Genomic DNA, 25666 nt, shown 5'->3' on the forward strand with positions numbered 1-25666 from the left:
TATAAGAACGTCAAATATGACAAAAATTAAAAATTAATTTACTTTTTTTTGTGAAAATCCCGTGTCGAAGCCAGTAAAGTCATAACGAATTCTTCAAAAACATAACACTTTGTGACATCAATCTTTTTTGACACCTTTCCCTGACAAAAATAATGTCATTTTCAACCTTTAATTAACGAGATCAGGTAACAAACAGACAATAAAAGGAACCAAATTGCGAAGTTGAAATGTTTTTTTTTTCATTTTGGAAAAGAATTGTTTTCAAAAGTCATGAAAGCCATTATCTATCTTCTAATATCAGAACATCGACTGATCTATTCCTCCAGGAAACGCCAATCATACCGGGTCATTGTACAGGAAATTAAATACGACTAAAAAGACAAAGTAAAAACGACAGTTAAAAACAAAATTAAAATCTTCAATTAAATTCTTCGAGAAAGTACTGTCGAAGCGGTAAAGAACCACAATCTATATCTTTAAGGATTTAAATAAAATCAATAGTGCGTTGTTTTGAACACAAAAATGTGATATCTGAACTGACAATAACGTGATATTTTGACAAAACTAGAAAACATGAAAATTGGCCAAATACTTAAAAATTTTTAAAAAAAAATGGTGAAATCTAGTAGTATCAAAGCCAGAACACCATAACTTAAGGCGTAAAACCGCAATAAAGACTCTGTTCGAATTCAGCAGCAAGAAGGAACACTCTTTGGTTGCTGACACTAAGCTACAAGTTGACAAAATTACGAGAAAAATGGAGGCAAAGTTCAATAAGCCATATTTTATTTTAAAATCAAATATTTTAAAAGTCAAAACGACCATAAGCTTTCAAGCAATCAACTAAATAAATTAATGTTGAGCTAATTAGGAAGCCAATAGGACCTATCACTAGTGAGCTTTGATTTGAAATGTTCTGTTATTTAATTCATATAAAAAGATCGAATTTTTTTTATAAAAAACCGACTGACGACAAAACAAATTAATTTTAGATTGTAACGACCCAAGATTGGTACAGAACTAGTCCTGCTAATGTTGATTGTCCATTGGGAATATTTAATTTTTGGAATGTCATTGATTTGATATTTTGTTAGTTGAAAATTCAGAAATAAATGCTGCGTTTTTGATAATCAACGAATAAAGTTAGCAAAAAACGGCAAAGTTTTATTTACAGAGCACTCTCAACTGAAATTGAAGTGGAATTAGCCCCCTTCCCAGTCTCTAAAGATTGTGTTAGTGATGTTTAGTTGTGCACTTCCAGCAAATTTAATCAGAGTGGACTAAAAAAACTTATTTCGTGCTAATTTTGATGAAAAAGTCTGAATTTTGTGAAATATTTAGCCGGAATTTGTGACAAAAAAATCAATGAAAATAGCCGACATTATATTTTGTCTTTCAACGTAAAATCAACAACATTTTCCTAAAAAAATTTATTAAATTTTAACAAAATTGGCGAAATTTATTCAAAAATTCCGAAAAAAGGTGAATGAATTCAACGGAATTCACTCTATTTTCTCGAAAGTTTAAACCTCGATATCTCCCTGTCAAAAACGAAAATCAAAAAAATCTTTTAATTTCTTATTCTACGCTGGACAAGCTTTCTAATGATACCAGTCTCAACTCTCTACGATGAAAATATCGATCGGCCAAAATTGACTGAACAAAAAAAAACCCCATTTGAGTATATAGTTCCTCCCCCCTCAAGAGGGGTCGGAACAATCATATTGAAACTGTTTAGATGCAGATCAGCTATGCTGAGGTATTGTAACCTTTAATATTTCTGCCTACTTCTTGTCCAGCTGGAATAGGAGGTCTATCTGTCATGGGACGTCTTCGTAATTGTTACGTTCCAGTATAATTATTTGAATTCCTTTTGCGGTTTGTTTATGCTTGCCCCTCAAAACTAATTGTGCTAATTTAATTGGTTTCCATTATACACATCTTGCAGTTCATTTTTTATTGCTTAGAGGTCAATATTTTTGTACCAGCAAATATAAGATTTGATAAAACGTATCAAGCACTCGCATTAGATCTGCTCTTAACTCCGTACAAAAGCAACTTGAAATTCAACCCATAGCTTGATTTCATTAATATTTTCAATTAATTATAAGAGGAAATGTATGAAATATTAAAGCCCCACAATACGCTATAATTTACGATTAACGTTATTAAAAAATTGATGTCTATCTTGAAATCACAGCATTCGAAATCAGAAGTATAGTTGTGGCAGGTCAGCGCATTTTGGAATAGGCCAGGTGGCTAAAGTGAAGGAGATCTTTGAGATTTAAAACTCTTTCTTGTAATAATTGAATGACAACGGACAGTGTGTTGGACCCAAATACGAATAGGCATCTAATTTTGGATCACCAGTCACCTGAAACAATGAAGGAATGATTTTACTGAAATAAAAATAGATATGATTGTTTGCAAATTTGGATATTCTACGCAGATTTTATGGAAAATAGTTTCATTTTGATATGGGATCTATTCTGTTTTGGCCCCCGGTGTTTTTTACGCCGACCCAGTAACAACTTATTTGTTGTTATATCGCACGTTACCATGTAAAAAAAATAGCACGTGCGCTTTGGGGGCGTAAAAAATATAAGCCCACTAAGCTTGGGGGGGGGGGGGGGGGGCAAAACAGAATAGATCCGATTTTTCCTACATAAAAAGAATTATCATGATGAATTTAGCGTGTTTGAGTTGTGCCGAGAATGTATTGATTTATCAAAATCCTTACAATCTACTTTCATATGCAATCTGCTTTAAAAATGTAAAAAGCAGATTTTAATGTATATAGCTTTGATTACGCTTTCAAAGCATGTGTTTGTTTGTGTTGTGTTTATGTTAGTATGTGTATTTGAAATTGTGAATGTGTGTGCCGGTATTTGTGTTTGTTTGGGTGTGAAATGCGAAGGGTTTTGGGGTCTTTCCCATTACAGCCCCCACCATGAAATTATAGCCCCCACCCCCATTATGGTATAATTGCCATGTTTGGGGGGCTATAGGTTATCTGACCACTAAGCTGGGAGGGGGGCTATAATGGGAAAGACCCGGGTTTTGCACTGATTCCTCGATTTCCAATTGCCAATGATCAAGAGCATTTCACTTTGCCTTCAACAAGCCAAATTCAATGAAAAGTACTTTCATAAATCAATCCAAATTCCTTCTAGTGTGAAATGATCACGCGCACAAGTCTTTTTAAAGGTGACAAAAATTGTGTCTGGAAAATTGATAGACATGAAGCTTAGACGACAAGAAATATAATGAGTTACGCGACAGCTTAATTCCAATTGAACGACAAATCTGATCCCAAAATTGATGACAAAATTGATCCCAACTTTCTACGAAGCTGCATGTCTTACATTTTTGTGACCCCATTTGTTGGAGTAGAAGTGAACTGTGTAGCTGCACTTAAACATTTTGTCCCAAAACACAGGTGTTCTGGGTTTTCCAGGATAGAGACTAGGGCCGATTCGAGGGAATTCCACGGGTAGAAATGTGAAATCAGGCAGGATTTTGATATGACGATTTGCTGAAATATCCAATGCTGATTAGAACATCTTTGCTAGTCCTTAAACTCCCAGAATTAAACCTCCGTTCCAATAGACTTACATAACTGCTTCGTTTGGCCAAAAACAATTTTTATAACCTTACAATTTTACAATTGTTTTCCGAGTGAAATGCGAGCGCTGTCGAGTTTAATTTTAGATAATTCCAAACCCTCCAACCCCCCCCCCCCCGCGCCGCCCCTTCGACAATTTAATTTTCATTAGCTCATTCTTCAAAATGTCAGATCAACTAGCCAATTCTTTCTTTTCAACTTCATCAGATCAATTTTCCAGCAGTTGGTTCATGTCGCCCATTTTCTTATCAGCTCCTATTCTTACAATTATTTGCACCGGAAAAAAGCAATGACCTCACATCAGCTAATGCAAAAACTTATTCGATTATTTTTAGTAGACAGAAGAAATTCTCTTCTCGAATTGGTTCTTTCCAAAAGTTTTTTTTTCAGAATTTTTGAAATCTTATGGCTGAATTGTCGTATGCTCTAGTTTTTTCCACTTTGAATCGCAAACCTCAAACTTTTAATGATATTTTAAATTGGCAATAGCCGGGTCAATTTTGTCTGTGATAAAGGTACCAAGTGAAAGTTTCAGACGCAAAAGGGAGCCAAATCATCAACAAATAGAGCAATACTGTTCATGAGAACGATCCGCTGTGGCCCAATATGTTCTACTGCGATTACGCAGAAAGAAATTTACGTAATTTTACTATGATTGTTATTAATATATAATTCTGAGAATATTGTGGGCAACTATGTGAACAGAATTTCTGCTGTCATTGCAAATTTTTTGAAACAAACATTTTTAAAAATGGGAGAATATATATGCAAGCTGCTTGCTTTTTTTCTTCTGTCAAATTTTCAGTTTTTGCTTACGCATTGAAAAGAAGAAAGAAATACAACATCTTGTAGCCCTCAGGATCTAGCTGTTCCGACCCTCTTGAGGGGGGAGGAACTATATACTCCAATGGGTTTTTTGTTCAGACAATTTTGACCGATCGATATATCCATCGTACAGAGTTGTCAGTGGTATCATTAAAAAGCCCGTTCAGCGTAGAATATAGAATTAAAAAGATTTTTTTAATTTCATTTTTTAGAGCGAGTTATCGTGGTTAAAATTTTTGTGAATTTTAGACCAACTTGCCTTATTTTTATTCACATTTTACGCAATTTTTGCCTAAAATTTCGTCAATTTTGCTAAAATATGCAAAAATTGTTAACAATAGTACCACTAATTTTATTTTAAAATGCAAAAAAGTATTGTTGACTATTTTGATTCAATTTTTTGGCTAAAATTTTTGCTAAATATATCAAACTTCAGCCTTTTTCTTAAAAAATTGCCCGAAATAAGCTACTTTAGTCCACTTTGATTAAATTTATCAAAAAAACAAACGCAGAAACAACTAACACAATCTTCCTAAACTACAAAGGGAGCTAAGACTACTTTCACGTACGTTAAGAGTAGTATGGAAATGAAATTATGCCGTTTTTTGCTTACTTCACTCTATAATTATTGAAAGGGCAGCAATTATTTTTGATTTATAACCAACAAACGTTCTAGATCTATAACATTCGAAACAATTGAGTGTTCTTAATGGACGAACAGCTATAGCAATGCTGGTTTTGGTCCAATCTTGCACTGTTACGACCCAAAAATAATTCAGATTGTAGTCTTTCGGTCTTTTTAATTTAAAGAAAAACTTCGATCTTTTCTTTGTGAATTAAAGAACGGAACAACTGAAATCAAAGCTCACTTTTGATATGTCTAAAAGGCTTCCGAAGCAGTTCCAAATTGATGTATCTAGTCTCTTTACCCAAACAATTATGTTCGTTTTGAATTTAAAAATTGTTTGATTTTTAAATAAACTGTGGCTTATTAAAACTTTGCCACAATTTTTCCATATATTTGGTCAAATTGTAGCTTAGTGTCAGCAAAGAATTATTGCTTCTTCTTGCTCTTCCTTCTAATGAATAAAAATATCCTTTTCGCGGTATTACGCGTTAAGTCACTGTTTTCTGGCTCTGAGACTACTAGATTTCACATTTTTTTAAATTTTAGTCATTGGTCCCTTTTTCACGTTTTTTTCTCGTTTCATCACATTATCCTATTAATGACAGTTTGCATATTACATTATTGGCGTTCAAAATAAGGAACAAAAGAACATATTAGAGTCTTTAGGGGCATAGATTATGTTTTAACGGCTTCGAAACTCGTTTCTCGATCGTTTTCTTTTTGTCATCTTAATTGTATGAAATTTTCTGGATAAGGCCGGGTCTCATTGGTTTTTTAAGGAGGAAGAAATGAGACTATATTTTGACTCAAAATGATAGCTGATGGCTTTCATCACTTTGAAATCATTTCAAACATTTCAACATCTCATTTTTGTACTTTTTTGTCTATTTGTTACCTAGTCTCAATGATTAGGGAATACATCAGACAAAATTGTTGTCAAGTGAACGTTCAATTGTACAAAATCTAATTTTTTGAAAAAATTCATTATGAATAAACTGGCTTCGACGCGGGTTCTTACAAATAAAATAAACTAATTTTTGATTTTTGTCTATATTTGACGTTCTTTTTGTAAATGTCAGGCCTATTCTGAAAAAAATAAGTTCTCAGGCGCTTAAAATGGACAAATAAACTTACTTATTTAATGATTTCATTTTGTAGCTGGCTTTCATGACTTTGAAAAAAATTCTTTTTGAAAAGTACAAAAAACTTCTTAATTCTTCCTCTTTTTTTGTCTACTTTTTACCCGGTGTCATTATTGAGAGGTCACATACCACATTTTTGGGTTTATTGGAGAAAGCGAAATTAAACATATTTTGCGGGAAAACGTGGCTTTACGGCTTTGACAGTGTTTTCTGTCGAGTTTTATTTCAACTTTTAATTGTTGTCTCATTGTTGTTCTTTTTGTAACCGCAACAAAATTGAATAGTGACAGGTCTTAAAGCCCTTTTATAGAGACATTAGAGGCGTAGATGATGGTAAAACTTTTGGATATTTTAAGTTGACCTCTAATGGTTTTCATTACTTTTGAAAATAGTTGTTTCTAAAAAGTTCAAGCAAATTTTTTTAACTTTGCTGCTTTTGTCTAATTGTTACCGAGCCCTGTGTGGACTGGTCCCATATCTTTTCAAATAAGTACAGATTTTTTTGTTTAGTTTTAATTTTATTTGAAGCTATCTTGATTTGAACTATATAACAATTTATCAAATATTTGAAAAAGGGGCAGCTCTTTAAACTTTCGAAGGAAAAGATGAAAAACTGAGAAAAAATATTGAAATGCGAATCTGTCGTCCCCAAAGAAAGATCAATGGGGACGACAGATTCGCATTTAAATTAAAGATAAAACTAATTTTAAAATTTTGAAGTGAATTTAGTCGGGTTAAATAGATATTTTTCTGCAATTCTATACAGTTTTCATCCTAAATATTAAAAATTTAAACTATACGACTGAAAATCTCCAAAAATAAGATTTATCTTTCTTCTTCTCAAAACTTTCGTTTTACAAACATTTTATGCGTTTCTTTTACAAACCGCTTCCTACTCATCGAAATAGTTTTGTGGAAAATTGCGATAATTCAGGCAAATTAGATTTCTCGAAGTTGTAAAAATTACATTCGAAAATGTAAAACTAGATGGAGAAACCGTGAAGTTCTGTATTTTACAACATTTTTTTAGTTTGAGCAGAACTAACTATTTCAGTACTAGATGTAAAGAAACGGGTTTCATGGAAAGAAAATTAAGACTTACTTTTTTCGATAAAGAAAGAGTCTGCTTTTTTGAAAACAAAAAACAGTAGATGTTTTCCTATATATAAATTTTTCTCCTTGATCTTTAGCCATTTTGAAAAATTCAATACACATTTTCTTAATTTTTCTTGCAAGTGAGAGAAGTATTTTTCAATCTTCGTGTATTGAGACTGCTCTTTGAACTAATTTTTTCCAGCGTTTGGGATTTTTTGCTAATAGAAAAACTTTTTTGATTGTGACACTTTCCATTTGAAAAGGAATACTTCCATTCATATAAGACAATTTTTATTTACTTTTTTTGTTCACCTTAAACGCTTTCAAGTTTTCCATTTCTTTAAAAAAACTCAAGTAAAAGAGTGAAAGAGCCAAAACGCAAAACTCAAGGATAGCCGATGTCCCCCAACCGAACAAGTGAGAGCTTTTGCGAACAGCTTTCAACGTTCCTTCACATGGTAGACATAACCAGAGAGAGAGAGAGAGAGAGAGAGAGAGAGTGCCAAAAAATTCCAAAATATTAAAAAACTAGAAATTTTTTCAGGTCAGAAGAAATTGCTAACAATAGCGGGTTTTAATTATATTTAAATCCATAATTGTTTTTAATAAATCTAGCTGCTAACACATCAGCGAGATTTTTTTTGAAATTTAAACAAATATGTCAATTGCGTTCATGAAACCTCAAAAATGAAAAAAATTTCAAAAAATTCTTTTCAGTTTTTAGGATTAATTTTTTAGTTACCGATGCAATGGCCTCAAAAATACTTCTACCATCTTATTAGAAACACAAATGTGACATAGAATTACGATGATAAAAATTGAAGAAATGTCGAAAGCCTAAAAGAAGATTTTAATGTTTTTTTGTGGGGAGAATTGTATTCGTCTGTTAATTTGTTTCTTTGCGCGGTTTGTGTTTGTAGTACCTTTGAATGATACACACAAACAGAGGAATGGTGCAAATCCTTATGAGGTCAGAACAAAATGGGAAACGTTCTTATTATCTGCACCAAGTTGCGCCTTTAAAATTTCCAGAATTACAATTGTGTGTTTCCAAATTTCGTTGATAACATGTCTGCGATGTTTTGAACACTTATTTGTCCCATTATGCTAATGAAACATCAAAGAAGACAAAACTTTGCGAAAAACTTCAAAAGTTTTGTTTGAGATTTTTTTGGTTGATTTTACGATTAAGGATACAACTGACTCAAGAATTCCAGATCTTGTCTACTCGAAAAAAATAATCAGGACATAAATGATTAATGACAAACTTTGAATTAAAAAATTATAGTATCATTGTTGATTTTGAGGTCTGTACTTGTATTTGTTTGTGCAATCTTCTGTGGCTGTATGTATAGGTAAGCATTTTTGTAATGTGTGTCTTTTTTGTATATAAGAAAGAGAGAAACAGAGATGGTGTGCGAAAAATATTTTCTTAAAGTGATTGACAAATATATGCAGAGTGCACAAACTGTCGGGAAAAAAGGGAAAATTTTACCTAATATTTGCTACGGATTGCGGGTCTTAATGTCTTCATTAACGGTAACTGTGTATTGAACTCTTGCTATTAGCAAGTGTACAAAGATTGGAAAATTTAACTTTTACAATTATCGATAGACTGTCCTCTAGAATTGCACTTCATTTTGTCCGGAAAATACAATCGAGACTTTTGAGTAAAGATACATTTGAGTTGAGGAACCGTGAGGAAAGATTAGATGCCAAAAATAAAATTTTATAGTTTTTTGTGTCGAGTTTTGTATCTGTGTGTGTGTGTGTATGTGTGTGTGTGTGTGTGCGTGTGTGTGTGTGTGTGTGTGTGTGTGTGTGTGTGTGTGTGTGTGTGTGTGTGTGTGTGTGTGTGTGTGTGAGTGTACTGTGTGTAGTATGATGGTGATATGTGTGTATTCAGAAAAGATAAAGATATAAAAAGAAAAATTTAGTCTGAGATATCTAGTTTCCTTAAATGCTGGACACAAATAGAGGCAGAATGCAAAGAAAGTCAGAAAAGGTTGCAAAATTTTAAAAATTCGTAATATTTTTTTACAAATTTCTTCAAAATCAAGTCCAAAATCAGGATTGCGTCATTTAGAGCTCGTCAATGACACTTCTGCAATATTTTAAAAAATAAAACCGGAACTGCGTCTTTTAGAGCTCGTCAATGACTCTTCTGCAATATTTTAAAAAATAATTGTTCCAGTTATGCTCATGAAAGATCAAAATTAGAAAAAGACTCAATGTAAACTTCAAAACTTACACTTTTGAACTTACAAATTCGAAAATATCAGGCTCGGTTACCGGACATTTTCATCGGACAAAAATATCGGGCTTCGATTTCTCTGACAGAATTTCTATTGTGTCGAGTTTTGTATCTGTGTGTGTATGTGTGTGTGTGTGTGCGCGCGTGTGTGTGTGTATGTGTGTGTGTGTGTGTGTGTTGTGTGTGCAGTTGCATGAGTTTATATGAGCGTCTTCGTATTTGTAATGCGCGTGATATGTGTGTATTCAGAAAAGATAAAGATATAAAAAGAAAAGTTTAGTCTGAGATATCTAGTTTCCTTAAATGCTGGACACAAATAGAGGCAGAATGCAAAGAAAGTCAGAAATTGTTGCAAAATTTTAAAAATTAGTTATATTTGTTACAAATTTCTTCAAAATCAAGTCCAAAACCAGGATTGCGTCATTTAGAGCTCGTCAATGACACTTCTGCAATATTTTAAAAAATAAAACCGGAACTGCGTCTTTTAGAGCTCGTCAATGACTCTTCTGCAATATTTTAAAAAATAATTGTTCCTATGCTCATGAAATATCAAAATTAGAAAAAGACTCAATGTAAACTTCAAAACTTACACTTTTGAACTTACAAATTCGAAAATATCAGGCTCGGTTATCGGACATTTTCATCGGACAAAAATATCGGGCTTCGGTTTCTCTGACAGAATTTGAAAGCCTTTTTTGCAAACTTTGGAGCATTATGTGCTACGAATAGACTCGCTCGATCCGTCTTGATGTATCTTATGTGCGTCTTAGTGTAAGAACTCCATTTAATAAATTCAAATTAAGTTTTTAGAAATGAATTGACTGATGATCTATTACTTTACATTTAGTGTATTCTTTGGGAAAATAATTGTATAGGGAAAGTTTTCTAGTTTATAATCTGGCTGATATAAATCTGGCTCTCTATAATCAAGCACTGAGGAAATTTGGCACTGAGGCTTCAAAATTTGCACCCCGCAAAAAACTAAAGCCAAAACTTACCAATGTTGGAATCTAACTCCTGATTTGTCAGTTTTGTTAAGTTATACATCCTCCTAGCTACCGCCCACGCAACTTTGGGACCAGCCTGATGTCTGTCCGATTTCTGAATATTGTAAGATGTGTTCACGTATTGCATGAAATTCCAGAGGAATTTGTGGCCGGGATCAAAATGGAATTGGCCATTACTGAGCCAATGACCGTCTTGAGCACCACTTGGAATGTAACAATTTTGGTCGGGCCTGAAGCGAAACAAATCAGATCTCTCCTGTAAATCTCTAAATTGTACTGTAAAATCATTTTTTTACTCCCTCATTCTTGAATAATTCATTTTTCTCACTAAGTTAAAAACCCTTTTATTCCGCCTGAGAAAGTTCATATATTAAGTTCACATGATTAAGAATTATATCTGACGTTGTATGACTACTAAGAATTATATATGACCCAGAATGAGTACTGGGAATTTTGTATGATGCGCAACCCCGGCACCTGTTTGGTGTCGTCTTTTTGGGGGATGTAAAGGAACCAAGTTCCTTTATATTTCATCTCCCCCCACACCCTCATTTTCCTCCCCCCACCTACACTTTCGTCCTCCAAAACCCTTTCATTTCATGATTTTCATTCCCCCAACCTATTTTCGTTGAAGCTTTTTATATGTTGATTTTATTGAAGAAGTCAGAAGTGGTTGACGTTCACTTTCAATATTATTTATAGTAAGGGATTTCCCGTTTTTGACCATAACTTGTGTGCCAATGGCGCGAATTATGATGTATTTATAGAGCTTGATTTGCTACCATAGTTGCGACTTTCAGAAATACAAATATTAATGAAAAGTTGTCTTGGTATGCAAGACTTAGGCCGAAGAGCATAAACATTTCTGGCGTATCCTAGGGTCAAAAAAGGACCTTTGAAACTTGCTCGACGCAGACTGGGGAATTTTTGATTTTATAGGGGGGAACTTAGACATTTGACACTTAGCACATTTTAATCTCTGGTTTTGATAACTTCACACTTTTTAATCAAAAACATCACAATCACAAATGATCCAACTGATTTTTAATCTGGCCCTAGAAGTGAAGACTGAGATGAGAGTTCTCCTGAAAAGGATGCTTGCGTGGGATGCCTAGTCACGACAGATGGGCTGGTCTTGCTTGCGGATTTGAATGTCTTCATTTCAAAGGCTGGATTTTAATAGGCGACTAGTTATCGTTGGATCAATATAGTATCTTTCCGCATTAGTTTTGAAAGGAGTAGGTCCTCCTCTAGGTGAAATTTAAAGCACCACCAACACACACATTAACTTAGGATTAGTTGCAAGGCCTGGTATGCCCTTGCTACCTTAAGGTTTATAGGAACGTGAAGTTATCCCCCCACCAGTGTCAGTAGACACACACAATAGTCGAAAGTTAACCACCACTGGTTAGGGTTCCTTCTGTCGCGCTCGAGATTCAAATAGGCAACCAGACAAACATCTAATTTATCTAAGTTTGTAAGAATTTCACTGATTAGTGGAAAAGTTTAACTCTATGCAACTTCAGATTAGCAGCATATCTGTATCAAACATCACTTAGTTATAGCGACAAGCATAAACATAGCAATCAAACATTAAACAAAAGCATTAGCTAAGCACAGTAAGCAACAGCCTAATTTAAATAATAGGTTTAACATAACAAAAACTAGAATAGGGCTGTTACAAGGAAACATAGTGCAGTAACAGTGCAGTATAAACTTTGTAAAATAAGAAAAGTCTGCTAACACAATCAACATGCCAAACAAGTCCAAAGCATCATCAACAGCAAAGAACAGCCTCAAGCAACAACTTCAGCTGAAAGTGATAGAGTGGAACGCAGTAAAAGACCTCTTCGAAGAACAAAGCAATAGTAACGAAGGTCTAAGCATACTACGTGAAACTTTGGAACTTTTGAGGTCTCAAAAAGAGCAGTTGGACAGAAGTTGCAGTGAACTCATGAAGCTACAGCTAACAAGTGAAGAGTTGACAACACTTGCTAATGAATCTGCTGAAAGAAACATAACCATGCTGAAATGCAAACAAAGAACAAAAGCACACAGAACGGATGCAAGTGACACTGAATCTGCTTTCAACACATCAGCAGCGCCTTCCCCTAATCTACTGAGAAAACAGTACCCTTTACGCAATAGAGCAATGAAACAAATGAAACATCAGTTGGCAAGCCGCAACAATCAGGAAACGAACAAAGCTGACTCGTCCGACTCAGAAGACCCTGATAATTCTCAACCCGTTTTTAACATTGAAGAGAGAGGAAGGAACAGAGAATTTCTCACAGGGGCCTTGAGAATAGATGAGGGCTGGCAAAATTCAATTCGATCGAGAGAAGAGAACCATGTTCGAGGACAGAACCAACATGAGAGTGAGGATAGATCTGGGCATTTGCAACAACCACTTTCTTTTCACATCAATAGCCAAGCTGGTCCTACCATGAGCCATAGGTACACACCACAAAATCAACAACCACTGAACAGTTGTACCGGGCATGAAGTACACTATAACAACGGCTCTAACAACAACCTATACAATGGCTTCCCGAGTTTCCCGAGTTCTCCACCAGACTGGATGCAACACCAGGCACTGATGATACAGAACACAATGAGTTTGCCCAAGATATCAATTGATAATTTCACAGGTGATCCTTTGAAATGGCACCAGTGGTTCAGCTTCTTCAAAGCGACCATTCACAAAAACAGTGGCCTCTCAGACGCTCAAAAAATGACATACCTCCAAAACTCTGTAACACATAAGGCAAGAGATTCCATAAGTGGATACTCATACAATGGGGACTACTACCATGAAGCTATCGCTGAACTGACCAGAAAGTTTGGCAAACCACAGCATATTGTCGCTGCATACCTAGATCAATTGGAGAAGTGGCCGGAACCCAGACTGGACGAACCAAACACTTTTGTGAGCTTTTCATCCTTCTTGAGGAGACTGGTACAAACATTCAGGCTTCACAACTTTGAAGCTGACCTCAAGTCTTCAGCCGTCCTGAGAATGGCCAGAGACAAACTGAACGCTACCATGATAATCAGATGGAATCAACACACAAGAAGCCAAGCCTTGCTGCAACCTAACCTTACCCACTTTGCTGATTGGACTGACTCCTACGCAGAGGCGTGTGAGGACATCTCCCCACAACGGAACCAGAGAACCAGAGTGAACAGTTCTTCTAGAAGGGGGCCAGCAGATGTGTCATGTCAACTCTGCTCACAAAACCACAACCTTGGTCGATGTCCCGAATACTTGGAGAAAACAGTGTATGACCGACAGTGTTGTGTGAGAAGGTTCAATCTCTGCCCTAACTGTCTAAGAGGTCATGAAAAGGGTCTCTGTCAATCAAAAACAAGGTGCCTTGTGGACAGATGCAATGGCTTCCATCACTCAACACTCCATAGGACAGATGCAAGGCAGATGCAACAATATGCACAACCAAATGGGAACTGGAACCAAAACTCACAAAATAACTTCAGACCCCAAACCAACCAAAACCAGTCAAACTATGGACGTAACTTTAACAATGAAAACCAAAGGCAGCAGACGAGTTCAAACTACAACCAACAGAGTGGAACTCAAAACAGACATGGTGGATCTAACAGCAGTACTTCACACAGGGGCAACTGGAACAATAATGGTTTTCACCCTCAGCCGATGAACACGCAGAACGACAACAACAGACAGCAGAGTAGCAATCAACGCACTGTGGCTCAGCAGCAGGCAACTACTCCGCAACAAAACTACACCTGCAGCAACCAGCAGGAGACTTCTTGGATCAGACCGCAGATTCAGTTGCAGGCAATACCAGTAACACTTTTCAACAGAGATCTTTGCATTGAAACCTACGCATTGCTGGACAGTGGCAGTGACAACACTCAAATAACACAGAAGGTTGCTGATGCACTTCAAGTTCAACAACCAAAAGACATAACCCTACCACTAGCTTCACTTCATGGTGAACACTCAGTCAAAACAGCAGATGTCATGATCGGCATAGGAGCTTTGTACAGCAGTTGTCCTGTGATCAGAATCCCTGTGTACGCAACAGCAATGGACGAGTTTCGCATGCCAAGAGTTCAAATTGAAATGTTGAATGAGATCTGCAGAGACCATGCTCACCTCCAGAGCATAAGATTTCCAACAATCAGGGACAACCGGATCGGAATACTGATTGGAGCAGACGCATTCACAGCAACAGTTCCCAGACAGTTCACAACGGGACCCACTGGTACACCATACGGAGTCAACACTCTGCTTGGCTGGACACTGACAGGGCCCATTCCTCAGAGGTACACACAGAAAAGGGTCGGACAGTCAAACAGCACAAACATAACACTTTTCAATCATATCAAGAGACGGCAAGATGATCCAGATGAAGATCTTCTCCAGCTCTTCTGGACAATTGAAGGAGTGAACTTCAATCAGTGTTCTTCAAAGGGACAGTCTTCAGATGACAAGGAGGCGGTTTCCATCCTCAATGATACCATAAGACACATTGGTGACAGATACCAGATTGGACTTCCATGGAAGAAAGACATCACACTACCTAACAACTACTTCATGGCCAAAGTTCAGTGGCACGCTCTGCAGCAGAGGTTGGAGAGGGACACAAACTTGAGAGACCGCTATGAGGAAACAATCAAAAAAGATTTGGATAAAAACTACATCACAACTGCAGACCCCAGTTGCAGACACTCTGTCTGGTACCTTCCCCATCACCCAGTGATCAACAAACAGAAACCAGACAAAATCCGCAGAGTCACAAACGCTGCTTCCAAATATAAGGGACTCTCACTCAATGATGCATTGCTGACAGGGCCGGATCTACTCTGCAACCTGCATGGCCTTCTTCTCCGCTTCAGACAGTACTCAGTGACAATCACAGCGGACATCGAGGCAATGTTCATGCAGATTGGCATCCAACCAAAAGACCAAGACTATCTCCGTTTTCTCTGGACAGAAGATGGCAATGAAAAGATCTTCAAATACAATCGACTCATTTTTGGAGCCACATGCTCACCTTCTTGTGCGATATTTGTTCTGCAGAAGTGTGCAAATGACCACAAACAAAAACATCCAGAGGCCTACACATCAATCATGCAGCAGTTCTACATGGATGATTTCATGCAGACCTACCCTTCTGAAGAGGAGGCCCGCAGAAGTGCAGAGGAGATCAAAACTGTTTTACATACAGGAGGATTCAATCTGACGAAGTTCTTGAGCAACAGACCAGCCGCATTAGAAAACCTACTGGAAGAAGACAAGGCGGAAATGAAAGCCCAAAGAATCCTTGGTCAGACGTGGGACCCAAAAACTGACAAGTTGATGTTTGCAAAACCGAAGTTTCTCTACACAGGACAACAGATGACCCAAAGAAAGGTTCTTTCAATGGCAGCTTCTCTGTTCGATCCAATCGGACTGATATCACCCTTTGCCATCAGAATTAGATGCAGCCTCCAAAGAATCATTAAAGAGGGAAGAAACTGGGATCAACCTGTGTCAGAATGCTACCAACAAGAACTACAGGAGTGGATGGATGAGTTCGACAACATGACTCCAATTGAAATTCCCAGATGCTTGATTCCCAGCACCAATGGAACCCATCAACTTCACACGTTCACTGATGCCTCAATGAGTGCAATTGCTGCCATAGTTTATGTGAGGACAACGAACGCCGATGGATCTTCCACATCCCGATATGTGATCAGTAAAACAAAAGTGGCACCGATCAAGCAGTTGAGCATTCCAAAACTGGAGTTGGAAGCTGCAACACTTGGAGCAGAGCTAGCTGGGTTCTGTGAGAGCGAGATGACAACTACAATAAGTTCAAAACACTTTTGGACAGACAGCACAGCTACACTTGGTTGGATACAATCCAAGCAAAGACAGAAAATGTACATTGCCAACAGATTAACCAAAATTCACGAGAATTCCAACCAAGAGAATTGGAGACACATACCTGGAAAGATGAATCCCGCTGACCATGGAACAAGAGGCCTCACCCCATCAGACATACCAAAGCTGTGGCTCCAACCACCGGACTTTCTGAGCAAACCTCAAGACTCTTGGAATTTTGCCGAGGACAGTGATCCCCACATATGCGCCACACAAGCGACACAACTTCAGACGCCGGTCATTGAGGTTGACAAATTTTCAACATGGAGTCGACTGCTCAACTCTACTAGAATGGTGTTCCAGGCAATAAGACGCTTCAGGGCAAAAGTTCGAACTAGAAGACAAAACAAATCACCTGAGACATCCAACACTAACACTTTTGCATCAGATGAGAACAGGGCAAGGAACTACCTCATCAAAATGTCCCAAAACGAGTTGTTCTCAGGAACAATTTCTGCACTGTTGAAGGGAGGCAATCTTGAGAAAGGAGACAAGCTGATGCCGTTCACACCCTTTCTAGATGAAGACGGACTCTTGAGGGTAGGAGGAAGACTCAACAAGGCACCTCTAACCTACAATGCAAAACATCCGCTTCTTCTCCATAGCAGGAGCAAAATTGCAAGACTGTTGATTGAAAAGGCGCACCATGACTGTGGCCATCAGGGTGTGGAACATGTGAAGGCTCACCTGCAACAGACTTTCTTGATGATTGGATTGAGAAAAGTGCTGCGAAGTCTGGGGAAATACTGTTTCATTTGCAGACGATGGAGGGCAGACAATGTGAGACCTAAGATGGGCGATCTTCCTAAATTCAGATTTCCAGATGCAAACAAGCAGTACCCTTTCGTCAACACAGGAATGGACATGTTTGGACCTTTCTACATTGAGGACAAGAGAGAGGGCACCCAGATGCACTACGTCTGCTTGTTCACATGCCTGGTCACCAGAGCTGTCCACCTAGAAGTATGCCATGACCTCTCAACTGATTGTCTTCTCATGACAATCCGCAGATTTGTCTCACGACGTGGATACCCTGACCTCATTGTGAGTGACAATGGCAAAAACTTCATTGGAGCCAACCAAGCAATGAAGTTAAAGTTCCAGAGAAGCTACAAGCCAGACAATGAGTACATCAGACTGCAATTGGCTCAACAGAACATTCAGTGGACTTTCAACCCTCCATTGGCACCACACTTCGGAGGAGTCTGGGAGAGGCTGATACAGACCGCGAAGAGGAGTCTACTAATAGTGCTGGGCAGTCGGAAACTAACACTCTCAGTTTTCCAGACAGTTGTGGCAGAGGCCGAGGCAATTTTGAACTCCAGGCCATTAACTCATGTGGGCTGCAGCATCTCAGATGAGGGACCACTTACTCCGAATCACTTCCTCCTTCGCCGACCTCACATGTGTTTGAAACCTCTTGTGAACAGCAACCAGCGGTTCTCCACTAAGGACTTCAAGTTGACGCAGACACTACTTGATCACTACTGGAGCAGGTTGCTGAAGGAATATGTTCCTGAGCTCAATAAGAGAACGAAGTGGCAAAGATCACATGATGAGCTGGATGAAGGTGACATTGTGTGGGTGCTCAAGGAGTTCACACCCAGAGGCATCTGGCCTCTTGGGAAGATTGTGAAAGCACACAGAGGTTCAGACGGGATAGCCAGGAGTTTCGACATCCAGACGGCTACAGGAATGGTACAAAGACCAGCAGTAACCCTAAGCCGTGTGTTCCCACAATCGTCAGGTGCGTCGGAGGGTCACTGAAACAAGTTCATCGAAACACACACACACACACACACACACACAAAACTCAATGTCGGAATGAAAACTTTTTGCTTTATTGTGTTTACATTTTCATATCAAATGCTTGCTTTTGTTGCCGGGAGTGTAAAGGAACCAAGTTCCTTTATATTTCATCTCCCCCCACACCCTCATTTTCCTCCCCCCACCTACACTTTCGTCCTCCAAAACCCTTTCATTTCATGATTTTCATTCCCCCAACCTATTTTCGTTGAAGCTTTTTATATGTTGATTTTATTGAAGAAGTCAGAAGTGGTTGACGTTCACTTTCAATATTATTTATAGTAAGGGATTTCCCGTTTTTGACCATAACTTGTGTGCCAATGGCGCGAATTATGATTTATTTATAGAGCTTGATTTGCTACCATAGTTGCGACTTTCAGAAATACAAATATTAATGAAAAGTTGTCTTGGTATGCAAGACTTAGGCCGAAGAGCATAAACAGGGGATATGTCGCGCATTCAAACTGCCCCTCTTTTCCGACGATGACTATCCACTAACAATCATACCACAATCTATCGGTGGCGCAGATGTGATTCTCGAGAACCGCTTGGTTACGGGAAAAACAATTGTTTTTTATTTGTATTGCCTCAGTACAGTACTGCGCCAAATAATTTTGACTGCCTCAGATTTTTGAGATTCTGGCTTTCTCAAAATGTTGGGGGAGTGGTAACTTCATCTGTTAGCGAGGGCGCCTAATGATGTTAACTTCAGCGTCGGAGTTTTGGGCCAACTTTTTATCAGGCTTTTAGCTCAAAAGTTGTAAAAGTTTTTTGATGACTCTACTAATTTTAAATTTAATTGTGATGTTTCTAGCTTCATTTTTTAAAGAAATTCATAGTGTAACTTGTCTCAGAAACAGTCGCAAACATTTCGGGTTTAAACTTCCTGTGTATAATTTACATATGACTTTTTTGACATGTTTTGTAAAAATGATCTCATTTCTATTTCTGACATCTCACGTGGGATTGAAGAAAAGTGTTCAAGGCCCAATTTTCGAGAGCTCTGTGCTTGAAAATTCCATCTCTTCCGCTTACAATCCCAAATGCTGCTGGAAAACGTTGTCTCCTCTGGTGGTAAGCTACGGCCATTCAATGTTGTCGGTTGTCCATCAGGGCTCGTCGCGGCCTTTAGAGCTCAAAATCTCACCCAATGTGACGTCAGAAAAGCTGATGATTCCGATTTGGTGATGGACTGCTGAGAAGTTTCCCTTGAACTTGCTTTTTACTAATTTTTCAACGAGATTGTTGCTATCCGTATATTTCTAGCATGATTAATAGGTTTCGTCGACAAAAAAAAGTAGAGCCCTTCCTAGTGAAGATATGTTCCGATGTTTTCCATACTTAGTTGCCGTGGCTTTGATTTTTTTGGCTAAGAATGCTGCTCTAAAGCTTTCAGGTACTACGCAGTAGAAATCTGTTCTTCCTTCTAAAACAATAGATTTTGTTTTTGAAGAAGGTGTAGTGTATAGTTAAGAAATAAAATAGAGCAGCATAAACTAATTTTAAATTTAATTGTGATGTTTCTAGCTTCATTTTTTAAAGAAATTCATAGTGTAACTTGTCTCAGAAACAGTCGCAAACATTTCGGGTTTAAACTTCCTGTGTATAATTTACATATGACTTTTTTGACATAATTTGTAAAAATGATCTCATTTCTATTTCTGACATCTCACGTGGGATTGAAGAAAAGTGTTCAAGGCCCAATTTTCGAGAGCTCTGTGCTTGAAAATTCCATCTCTTCCGCTTACAATCCCAAATGCTGCTGGAAAACGTTGTCTCCCCTGGTGGTAAGCTACGGCCATTCAATGTTGTCGGTTGTCCATCAGGGCTCGTCGCGGCCTTTAGAGCTCAAAATCTCACCCAATGTGACGTCAGAAAAGCTGATGATTCCGATTTGGTGATGGACTGCTGAGAAGTTTCCCTTGAACTTGCTTTTTACTAATTTTTCAACGAGATTGTTGCTATCCGTATATTTCTAGCATGATTAATAGGTTTCATCGACAAAAAAAAGTAGAGCCCTTCCTAGTGAAGATATGTTCCGATGTTTTCCATACTTAGTTGCCGTGGCTTTGATTTTTTTGGCTAAGAATGCTGCTCTAAAGCTTTCAGGTACTACGCAGTAGAAATCTGTTCTTCCTTCTAAAACAATAGATTTTGTTTTTGAAGAAGGTGTAGTGTATAGTTAAGAAATAAAATAGAGCAAGTTTTTCGTTTCAAAAAAAATTGGAGATTTGCCACGAGTTATCACTCCTTATCCGTTTGATTTTTTGGCTTGTTTTCGTTGTTTTATTTTGTTTTGGGAATTTTGGTTCAAAAAAGAGCACTTCTAACCACCAACTGTAACGAGTATTGTCCTTTTGTCCTTTTGCCTTCATTCACGGAAACGCAAAATAATGATAACCATTGATGTTCTCAAGTCGAACTAATTTTTCGGTTTAACATTGAGGAAATTATATTGCCCCCCAGGGAATTGCCCCCAAAGTAATTTTAGTACAACCATTAACAATCAAGTTTATTACAACAGCAGTTTCAAGAGTTTTTGAGTTTGAGTTTGAATTTGGGACATCGGCTCTAAACTGTACACTGTTACTGGGTTACGAAGCCATTTTGAACACCGTGGAAGGCTTTTACTGACTTTTCCTGATTGCGAATACTTGTCATTGAGTACTTCTGACTAGCTGGTTTCACTTGTTATTAGGCATTGTTAGGCAGGAAGGTAAGTTTTGTCAGGGATGGAGAAAAAAGAAAGAATAAGTAAGTGAAATAGAAAGAAAAAAGAAATTGAACTAAACTAAAACTAGAAGAAGGGCTGAGCATCAGTCAGTTATGTGTGTTTACTCGAGGCAGCTGCGGCGCGTTGGGGGATCGCACTCCCGCTGTTTTTTTCGTTTCTTATACTGAAGTGTTGCGCCAATATACACACGTTTCAACTGGAGAATTGTCTTTAGGGTTCAATTTTTACAAATTTTTTCTTGTTGATCAATTTGTCTCGAGTTTTGAATTGAATTTGTTATACATAATTGAGATACTTTAGAATCACTGATCCAAAGTTTTGACTCGTCTCGTACTTTATAAAAATGCTGAGTTTTCAAAATTGAGGAAATTATACGTATCAAATCATATCTTTTCAATTTCAAAGCGAAAATGCCCAAAAACGTGCTCAACTGTGATCAATCATGTTTGGCCTTCTCTTTTTTTCTAAATTGAAAATTCTATTGAATGATCTGCAATATAATGATATTAATTAGGCTAATTAAATTGCGCAGTAATTGCAATTGAATTCAGATAAAAAATATTATACTTGTAAAAATTTATAAAGTTTTTACATGTCGGAAACCAATGCCAGAGTACTCAAGGCCATAATTTCATTAAAAAATTATCAATTGCCCTTTGTTCTTTCCGTTCAAAAATCTAATTAAAAATTACAAGTCGATATTGCAAGGATGTTTTAACATACTTAAGTGGACAATGTTATTCCATGTTGGGTTCTCATAATTTTATTTCAACCCTTTTTTCTCAAGCCAAACTAACGTTTTGGGTTCAAAATTGAGTACATTATACATATCAAATCATGACTTTATCCATTTCAAAGTGAAAATGCCCAACAGTTTAGTTTTACTCGTTTTGGATCGATAGTTTTTAGACTTCTCATTTAGGCCACCAAAAATTCTCTCCTTGTCCGACTTAATTTTCTATTTGGTGAATGGAGTTAAATCCATTGGACAAATATCCCACTGAATCAATAAACAAGAGTTTTGGTTGAAAACTGAAATATGAAAATCGAACAATTGGTTAAAGTTTATAGTTTAGAATGAAACTATCCAAAATTAAAGGGATGCAATTGAGTGTTTTAAAAAATGCATGATCAAATATAAAAATTTCATTAAATGAACTGCAAAATATTGATTATGCAGTAATTACAATTGAATTTAGATTGAAATTTTTATGAAATTTAAAAAAAATTGTAAAAAGTTCACATATCAGACACCCTTGCCATTATACCCAAGTCCATATACCCAATACCAACTCAACCGTTGCCCTTTGCTCTTCTCGTTCAACAATCTCACTACAAATTAGCAATCCTTATTACAATGTGTTTTAACATACTTAAGTGGACAATATAATTTTTTGTGCGGTTCCAGTAGTTTCATATCTAGTTTCATGAGCCATTCTATCATATAGTCGGCTAAATAGTCTATCTGAATTTGATGGCAGGTTGGGTATAGTGACATTGGTTATAATGGCATTAAGTATAATCGCATTGGGTAAATTGTCTTGAGACCATTGTCATTGTTCTATTGAAATGCTATCCTGTTAAGTTTTATTTTACTCATCATTGTTGTATTTTCAGTATAATGGTACCTATACATCGCGTTTGTTAGATAATTGATTCAAATGAGTTGCTTACCTTTTTCGTGACAAAGATTTCAAAATTGGTGCTCTGACCTAATCCAGTTAGATAATATAAATTCAGCTGTTTTCGCCATGAAAATTTGGCTTCGTCAAATTTTAATTTGAAAAGATTAGACTGGGTTTTCGGGCTTTGTCAGTATAAGTTTCGTTTCAGGATAGTTAATTTTTTTATACAAAACCGAAAACAACTTTTATTGCGGAGACATTGAGACATAGTCGACGGCATAGTGAATCGTTGAGCCTTATTAATGTCACATCAAATATCTGTCCAGCGTGGTGAAATTTACTAACAAAGTGTTGGACTACATAACCTACTTTTTCTTCCCATGCTCGATGACGTAGAAATTGGAGAAGTTTAGCAAATTCTTTGTGACTATCAGGTCCAGGTCTAAGTAGAATCCACCATATTTGTATATTAAAGCCAGTCGTCCGATGTCACTGTAATGTGTGATCCCATGGTTGACAACGCTGTCAATTTTATTCGTAATTCCCTCCACAGGCGTGTTTCTGTACATACCAGGCGCCATTGCTTTCGTTATTATTTATATCATTTATTTTATGTTTTTGCCTCTTTAAAAGTCCATATGTATTTTTTTAAATAGTTCTACAAAATGAACTTTACAGCGAAAAATTACTTCGTTGCAAATGTTTTTCGGGGACAATTTTTGTTGAATTTGGATTATAAAAAATGAAAATAAACAAAAAACAGGCCAATTGATCAATAATAACAAAAAAAAACAGAGTTAAACGTGAGAAATCGCTCGTTATATGCCAGAAAAAAAAACTTTCCGAACTCACTTGGGGATTTCGTGGATTTTCTCGTTGAGTCAATTTTGACCGACCAATTTTATTTGAACAAGAAACGAAATGCAGCATTAAAAAGCTCTTAAGGAATTGGATCAATTATTGAAGAGACAATTTATGTTAACGTTTCTCACAGAATTTTTAGGCCTGTACAATAAGAATTTTTTTTAAAAATGATTATATTAGAACTTGATAATTGCTTTTAACTTATTTCTGATCCCACTCAATTTGATATTATATGAGCCGCAAAAAAGTCCTTGTAGAACTAAGGCTCTTTGTTGCTCAACAAAAGAATAACATTGAGTATACTGAAACATGAAGAAAATATTCAATTTAATTTCTCACTAATATTTTTGACTATTGTTTATTTGATACTACATGAGCTCAAATTGGAGACCAGTTTCAATGCAGATGTTCTGGAATGTTGTCATAAAAATAATCAGTGCAAATTCATTTTCCATAGAAAACTTTGGATTGCTTTCATAGATGGAGATCTTTTAGAAGAAACAGGTTTCTTATAAGAAAAAATATCTATATTTGAAATCAGAAGCTGTCTTTGTAATAATAAATTAGAACTGATGATTTGGAAATATTACAGTAGTAGAAAAAATGTCAAAATTGTCTTTGAAAAAAAATTGCAGCAATTTAGTTTTTCTCTTTTTGAGGCAGCATTTGAAATTTGTTAATGACAATAATTCAGGAAAAATATGAACTTGAATCTAAAGCATTCTCTCCTTCCTCACAATTTCATGCAATTTCTTAGAAAATGTGAGCAAAGTTGTTTAAATATACTCCCGCTGACGCAAAACTTGCTCAAGTTTCTCTTCAAAATTCCTAATGACCAAAAACCACCCTTTGTTACTAAAAGAAATTGCTTTAGTAAAAAGGGATTTTTAACGCTGCAAAACGCAAGCTTCTATTTGATAACATTTGAAAACGAAATACAATTTGTTGTTTTCTGTATTCTGTGTTCTGGTTTTTCTTAAAAACAACTTAAAAAGTTTTTATTACTTTCAGAAGAGTTGGCATTGATTGCCATAAACCGGAAAACAAAACTGAAAAATAGTTTTGAGAATTGACAATTAAACATTTCAATTCAATTACAGAGGCCACATGAAAAAAAGTATTCAGAATCAACCTTTATTAAACTCTTTCATTTTCTGTACAGAAAAAAGTGGACAAGACGTTGATTATTTCAAAACTGTCCTAACTGATTTTACTAATTTCCAATTGATCGCACTATGAGGGTGGGAGTAGAGATGAATAATCAGCGACAAAAATTCACATTATAATTGTTTCGATTCACTTCAACTATAGAATAGACCATACAAACTAATTAAGGGGCTCGGTAATGTGCGTAAGCACATAATGTTTCGACCCGGCTCATCCACATTCTTGACTTAATTGGCTACCAAATGATAAAAAGATAGAAAACTTTTAAAAACGTACATATCGTTCAATAAATCACTATTGGAATGCTAAAGTGCAACGCTAAAGGGCCAACGTCACTAGTTGATGAAAAATACTACTAGAAAAAACGGTAATAAAAATCAAATAACAGACATTAATTACGACCAAAACTCGAAGTCTATATTAAGAAAAATAACATTAAAAATTAAACCAGCATAAGATATAACCTAAATAAAACAAATTAATCTCTGTGTCATTTGAAAAAACATCAGAGCTGTCCTCATTTCGACCGGCAAAGAAGAGCATGGAGGTAAGAACTTCAAAAACACACTTCCATTTTTGAAAACAATTAAATTTAAGTGATTAATATCGTTAATTTTTAACCAAAATCACTTAAATGTTCTTCATTAAATACAACATCAAAACCAATACGACCTGGCAACAATGTTATAAATTAAAAAGAAAACAAAAATCTTTTAAAATGTACAAAAATATTTTTAAAAAATCTTGAACAATTTATGAGAACAGCAGTTCTTAACAGCAGTAACAAAGCCGAGAAACAATTTGTCGAAACTAAAACAATCATGAAAACTGTATTATAATAGCTCACTGAAAGCGGGTTGTGACCTGTCATTACAAACCTTGAGCTACAAATTGACAAGAACTCGATTTAAAAAATAGTGAAACTCAAAAGTCCAAATATGCTATTAAAAACAAATATTTTCAAAGGTCAAATAAGACAA

General features: G+C 36.4%; 1 protein-coding gene across 1 annotated transcript in view; it reads right to left on the minus strand.

The window, feature by feature from the left end:
- The window catches only part of LOC142343034 (uncharacterized), a 120056-nt gene that overhangs the window by 37024 nt on the left and 57366 nt on the right, over window positions 1-25666 (minus strand). The window contains exons 3-5 of the mRNA XM_075394720.1: window positions 23025-23216; window positions 10568-10806; window positions 3366-3535 (exon numbers count right to left, since the gene is read on the minus strand). Coding sequence (XP_075250835.1) covers window positions 3366-3535; window positions 10568-10806; window positions 23025-23216 — 601 coding nt within the window. The remainder of the gene's footprint in view (window positions 1-3365; window positions 3536-10567; window positions 10807-23024; window positions 23217-25666) is intronic.

The sequence above is a fragment of the Convolutriloba macropyga genome, chromosome 7 (genome assembly GCF_964194025.1).
Source record: "Convolutriloba macropyga chromosome 7, txConMacr16.3, whole genome shotgun sequence".
In the NCBI taxonomy this organism is placed as follows: Eukaryota; Metazoa; Xenacoelomorpha; order Acoela; family Convolutidae; genus Convolutriloba; species Convolutriloba macropyga.